Genomic DNA, 6,830 nt, shown 5'->3' on the forward strand with positions numbered 1-6,830 from the left:
TTCGGTTTCACCATCGAACAGATCCTTGCGTTTCCTCCACGGGTCATCGTCGCGAAGCCACCTTCGATGTCCCATGAACACGGTTTTCGAAGACCCGGGATCTCTATCTAGCTGGCGATACGTTGTGTCATCCATGCACCTGACGCGTCCAGAAAATCCGTGGACCACCTACCCCGCGAGATATCCGTAACCGAGATAGTCGTGCACCGTCGTGAGCAGTGCGGCTCTCATAGGGAAATATTCTTTCTCTACGGCGTCCCACGTATTGGCTGGCGTTTTCCACAGCGTGTCTAGCTCCTCTTTCAGCAGCCCCAGATACAGATTGATGTCGTTCCCTGGTTGTTTCGGCCCTTCAATTAGCATACTCATGTGAATGTACTTCCTATTCATGCACAACCAGGGCGAAGGTTGTACATCCACACAAACACAGGCCAGGTGCTATGTGTGCTTCTCTGGCTGCCAAACGGATTGACTCCATCGGTGCTCGCGCCCAGCACGATGTTCCTTAGATCGTTCCCAAATTCTGGGTGTTCGAAGTTCAACGCTTGCCACTGGCTCCCATCCTTAGGGTGACTCGGCATCTTGTCTTTTTTATTTATCTCTGTATCATTTGCGTCATCTTCTCGCTTCTTCTCCTCCCTATCCGCATGCCAACGCAGGAGCTTTGCTACCTTAGGGTCCGCGAAATACCGCTGCAGACGAGGAGTGATCGGAAAGTACCACACCACTTTTCGAGGAGCTTTCTTCCTCTTCTTGTATCGAGTGACGCCGCACACCGGACATATGGTAGACTCCGCGTGCTCGTCCCGATAAATGATGCAATTGTTCATGCACACATGGTATTTCACGCGCGGTAAATCCAGAGGACACACGATTTTCTTCGCCTCCTCGAAACTGGTCGGGCACTTGTTCCCCTTGGGAAGACGTTCGTGCCAGAATGACATGTTCTCGTCGAAGCAGTCGTCGGTCATTTTGTGTTTTACCTTCATCTCCAGAGCCATGAGTGTTATTTTCAGGCGGGTATCCTCGGGCCTGCATCCTTCATACAATGGAGTAACCGCGTCTATCTCCAGTTGATCCAGCTTGGCTTTCTCTCGGGCGGCAGCTCTTGCGTTATCCGTCTGCTTGAGAAGTAGCTCTTGAATATGAGGGTCCTGCACCCAGCCCATCGATGGTCCATCATCGTCTGCTCCGCCGGCATCTTCATCTTCATGATCATGCCCTTCGTCTGCTCCCGCATCTTCCTCATCATCATGTCCGGCATCTTCTACATGATGACCGTCGTGATCATGTCCTGGAGATTCTTCGTCTTCTCGCCCGCCCGAGCCGCGGTGGTTGTCTTGCAGCCCATCCTCATTTCTTGCCCGACTCCCATGGACGAATTCATAGTCATCTTCATCACCTTGCCACCGATAGCCATCCATGAAACCACGCAAGAGCAGGTGGTCCCGCACCTGCCCGGAATCCGGGTCCGCAATAAGGCTCTTCAGCTTGCATCTTCGACACGGACATCTTATGTCCGTCTCGTTCTTTTCAAGCATCTCGGCCTTCGCGGAGCTCAAAAACCTATTCACGATGCCTTCGGTCATCGTGCGGACCATGGTCGCCTGCGGAGTAGAGCAAAACGATATTTTAGAACCAAGAAAAAATTTGGCATGACTTTCCCTAAAAATAGGACCAAAAAGAATGCATAGTGCCAAAATTCTCGCCGAAACGGAAATGAATCAACATTCCGGCAAAATATTGGCAACTATCGCATTTCAAATACCGGTACCTGCAAACACAAACATATATGCAACACCACTAACATACATAGATCTAGCTAGGCCATAAAAAGTGCATGTGCACGTTGTTCGAGAGGAAGAACAACATAAAGATAGCTTCCCCGTTACTTACCTATCAAAAAAGGTAATTTAACCACTTAATTTGGATGAATTTATGGTGCAAATGAGGTGAGGAGGAGGAGGCAGCCGAGACAAGCTTGGAGGAGGAGGAGGAGAGAATGAAGTGGGGAAAGTGAGTAGGTAGGTGTGGCTGTCCAAAATATCTAGCTCGTCCCAGGTTACTAATGGCGCACCACCACCTAATGCGCCATTAGTAACCCTGGTTACTAATGGCGCACCTGCTGGTGGTGCGCCATTAGTAGTTTTGCAAAAAAAAAAGACACTAATGGCGCACCGTGGACCAGTGCGCCATTACTAGCTTAAACTAGTAATGGCGCACCTGGGACAGTGCGCACTGTGCCCTGGTACGCCATTAGTATGCCTGGAAAAATAATTAAAAAAAATTTGTTACTAATGGCGCACCGTGTGTATGGTGCGCCATTAGTGTATTTCACACTAATGGCGCACCAGCACATGGTGCGCCACTGCTACATAGCAATGGCGCATCACATGTCTGGTGCGTCATTAGTGGCCATTCCATCTATAGCCCTTTTCCTAGTAGTGTGGTCTGCCTTTGTTTGGAGTGACTCCAATCTGTCCTAGATACCACGTTCGCCGTACCGTGAAGTTCACAGCTGGAATCTTGTCGTGAACAAATAAAATATCCATGTTCGATTGTGATTTTGGAGTAAAATTGATCGGCCGTCCGAGTCAGCTCCACCCACTAGCAGGAGGAGCAGGAGCGGTCACATCTTTATCCTTTTCTGTCCATGAACATCATAACGTGCGATCATAACGGCACACCTATACGTTGCGTGGCACGTCATCATGTTGTGTAATGATCGGCAGGGTTCTCGGTCTTTAATACAGTAGAGACTCGCAACGACGTTACCAGTTGGCGCTTCGTACCAGGGGAAGGCCGCAACCTCTCGCTTGAACGGCAGCACCAAAGCTGTCACATCACCATTCCGAATCACAGTCGTTCTGTCTGTTTGTTGTGCTTGTCTGTTGCAGTAGGTAGCACTAGCCGGTGCGCGCGAAGCATCAACCATTACGAGCCGGGATGCTCGGCCGGGTGGGGATCGGCATCGATCGATAGCGAGCGAGGACGTCGGCGTGGAGCCGTGGTATAGGCAGAGCGCGCACTGCTACCCTTGTCGTGGTAGATCAACCAGGATAGGGTTCAAGTTTGGCCTTTTGGTTTCCTGCTCTTTACGATGCTTGATCGTTTGTCTTCTGGAGCGTTGCATGATCCTCGTGCTGGTTCTGCATTGATATGTAAATGGAGATCGATGGACTCTGCTAGAAGTGTCGGATTCTGCCAGAATTTTTATTTATTTTTTAAATGGATTTGCCACGTGTATTAATTAATAAGAGAGGAGTAGAGAGTCAACAACCACACACAGGCACACACAAAAAGATTACTCTCCGGCGTTATATGCCCCAACTTTTTCGCACCCAAAGGCGAACCTCTCCTTTGATGGAGTTAAGTAAGATAGTAGGATGAGCGCTCTTGTTGCGGAAAATCCTAGCATTTCTTTCATTTCAAATGGTCCAACCTATGAGCATGCTGAGGGGACGTCATGGCCTTCTTGTTCGCTTTTGAGGAATCCGACCGTTTTGTCCACCACTCCTTAACAGAGGTCTCCTGATGCCAATCATCGGTATTGATGTTCTCAAGGTGTAGCCAACCGTTTGCCAAGTTCCAAAGGCACTTAGTGAACCGACATTTGAAGAAGAGGTGCGCCCCGGATTCTTGCTCCTGCCTGCAGATAGGATAAAGACCACAATTTGACCACCCTCTTTTGGCCAATCTATCGGCCGGTCAAAGTCTATCTTGAGTGGCCAACCGAGCCGAGCGAAGAACTTGACCTTAGTGTGCCTAGGGATTTTCTTGGCCAGAATTTTCTTATGACTGCATTGCACGCCAAATTTCAGCGTCATAGTGTGTGCCTAGGGATTTTCTTGCATTATTAAGCATATTATTAGTTTATTTTAAAAGAATAATTTGCCTGGGTTATAGAGCAGTTGAATTACGATGAACAGATGGATGGGCAACTCGGTTGATCAATGGAGAGTCTTTAGTTCGGTCAATTTGTTCATCGCAACGAGGAAAAGTTCATCCTATATGCAGAATAGTTCATCATTAAAGGGCGGCAGTAGAGACTACGGGGTTGTTTGGTTCTAGGCCTATGAGTGCCACACTTTGCTATGTTGACAAACTTGTTTAAGATTTGTTTTTCAAAAAGAGAGCCACAAGTTAGCAAGCCAAAGGGAATTTTGCCACACTTTTTGTGTGTATGTGATGTGGGACCTTAGTGTGGTTTGCCTAAGATGTGGCTTGAACCAAATACACACCTAAGTTGATTAAACTTGCCTAACTTTAGATGTCATAATCTTTGCCAAACTTAGTCTCAAACCAACCAACACGTACTGTTCATTCAGTTTGGAAGGGAGTAGAGCTTCAATGCAAGGCACCACATACTCACGCAAAGGGCGTGCAATTCCTTCTAGTCGGAAGGCAGTGGAGACTCCCTTGATTTTCCAGTGAGCTACCTGTTTCTTCCAAATAAATTAGGCGTGTGCGTCTCTTCTATGCTCTTCAATCAACACATCAAGATGTGGAGAGAAGAGTTTTCCTTTTTTCGTATTTCTTACCGCAGCCATACATATCGCAGGAGCAGATCTGGATTGCGAGGAACAGAAGCATCACATGGATACTGCAACATAAGTGTAAAAGGGACTAGAACTCGCTTTGGTTTGCTCCAACATTTCAAATACAACGCTAAGGTATTTCTTCAGGAGATGCATCTGTTTTTCCATGGCGCGAATAAGAGCCAACTTCGCAGTGACTTGCGGGGTTATATATAGGGTTCAACCGTGCAAGCGTTAAAGAAAAATAAGTTGATGCCATTCATGTACAATGCGTGCCAGCTCCTTGACGCTCGTCCACTTACTTTCAGGTCATCCTACTGTCATGACTAAATATGTGCTTTGGCGATCCGGCATTCCGGCTGTGCACCCATGCCAGAAAGGTGAGGCATGAATCAGTGATGTAGATCATGCAACTGCGGCAACAAATATCCAAGATTTCCTTCATAGTTTACCCGTTCTGCCCTTCACATAGTGGCAGATCGGTACGGTACGTTCCCGTCGTCGCGTTATCCAAATCTGACCAAGTTGTCGGCCTTGTACTGATCCGCAACGACAACAAAATGGGGAGGTCCATCCCGCTCTCGCTCGCACCCGGGGAAGGCTGCACCCTCACGTACGGCCCCGCCCAGCCCAGCCCCCGGCAAAAGCGGAGCCACACCAGCGCGGCAGCGGCACACCATCAGTCGGCATTTGCTTTCTTGCCTCCTCACCTCCTCAGCACCGCAACGCCAGCAGAGGTCGGGGCTCGCGCGGCTGCACAGTCCACGGCACACGGCGGCGGAGTGGAGTCGAGCTAGCTGGTGGCGATGGGGATCCACCTGCTGGCGTTCGCGGGGGCGAGGATCTTCGTGCAGGTGTTCCAGGTCTCGGCGCCGCTGCTGTGGCCGCTCAACCTCTGGTTGCCGCTCGCGCGCCGCCTGCCCGAGGCCTGCGCCGTCGCCCGCGCCGCGCTCGCCGCCCACGTCGCGTGGCTGCGCCGGGCATGCCGTCCCGGCGCCCCCGTCTGGAGCCGCCGCGACGACGGGGTCTACCGCCGGGCGGTGCTCGACGTCGCCTACTACTGAGACGCGACTTTGGAGGCAGTGGCAGGGTTAAATTTCTCAAGTAGAGTAGAGGTAGTGGTTAATTTCAGTTTGGTCTTTTGGTTTCTTTTTCTTGGGCTAGCAATGCCTGGTCTGAATGTGGGTTGTAATTAACCAGGAGTCCTAAGTACAAGTGGTTTGTTTATCCACGCTTCTCATGCGGAATTTTGGTGACGATGAATACAGTGGAATGCTAGCTGCCACCGGCGATTTCCAGATCGGTCCAATGAAAGCGCTAGACTACGATATGCTTCCCGCGCATTTTTATCCACACAGTTGGGATATGATGAAGACTGAAATTATAAAGGCGGTGACACTTTTTTTTTCAGACCGGTCAAATGCCAGAAGGAATTACCACCATCACTATTGTGTTGATTCACAACTTGGAACACCAAGCGAGAATTATTGCAGTAGAATAGTGGCTAGGAGGATTTGAAAAGGAATTATGGAATTAAGGTTTCCCATATTTAGCCAAGTCAAGTATTTTTAAAAGAACAGCAAAATTGGTACTCACTAGTCCCAAAATTAGTGTCGTTGATTTAGTATAATTTTATACTTATTTTGTTTTAAATAACGACACTTATTTTGAAACGAACGGATTATTTCGCTTGTTCGGAAAGCATCCGTTGCTGGGAGTGCACTCAAAGTTGAAGCTCTTGATGCAATATAGAGGAGCTTGCGTGGTCTGATTTCTCTCGCACACACATAAAAAAAACACGACGAGTTATGAGAATTCAGCCCAATTGCCTTCCTATGGTTCTGTAGTATTGTGGCGAAGTGCTTAGTGAAGTGATTAAGGCCGATTTTATTTGCGAAAAAAAATATTAAGGCCAATTTTCTTGCTCGCAAAAACAAAAAAATCCAAGTACATTTGCTACTCATCGTCTCGTTACTGATAGTGCATTGATCAAATGCTTTCATTATCTGGAACACTGTACAACAAAATTTGCGCATGTAAGTTACATTATCCAAGACTTATGATCGTGTAGATCGAGCATTTTCGGATAAAACAATTTTAATGTTGAGCTTCGCTCGGCGGTGGGTTAGCTGGATTATGGCCTATGTAACCATTGGGATATGTGGTCAAATTTAATGGATTGATGCTCAAGTTACCGTGTCAACCCATGGTGAAAGACAAGGTGGTCCGTACTCTCCTTTTCATTTTCTGTTTTATGGTTGGCGGGCTTTTGCCCAAGGTAGTATAGGTTGA

The 6,830-nt window shown here is 48.3% G+C and overlaps 1 protein-coding gene across 1 annotated transcript; it reads left to right on the top strand.

Annotated features, from left to right (window-relative positions):
- Positions 1-4,855: 4,855 nt before the first annotated feature.
- LOC109768532 (uncharacterized) lies at positions 4,856-5,765 on the top strand. Its single transcript, XM_020327265.4, has one exon. The coding sequence runs from the start codon at positions 5,345-5,347 to the stop codon at positions 5,600-5,602; it is 258 nt and encodes an 85-aa protein (XP_020182854.1). The 5' UTR covers positions 4,856-5,344; the 3' UTR covers positions 5,603-5,765.
- The last annotated feature ends 1,065 nt before the right edge of the window (positions 5,766-6,830 follow it).

This window comes from Aegilops tauschii, chromosome 2 (genome assembly GCF_002575655.3).
Source record: "Aegilops tauschii subsp. strangulata cultivar AL8/78 chromosome 2, Aet v6.0, whole genome shotgun sequence".
Lineage (NCBI taxonomy): Eukaryota > Viridiplantae > Streptophyta > Magnoliopsida > Poales > Poaceae > Aegilops > Aegilops tauschii.

What these genes read in the sequence shown, in the direction of transcription:
- LOC109768532 (XM_020327265.4), top strand. Translation starts at nt 5,345, where the DNA reads ATGGGGATCCACCTGCTGGCGTTCGCGGGGGCGAGGATCTTCGTGCAG.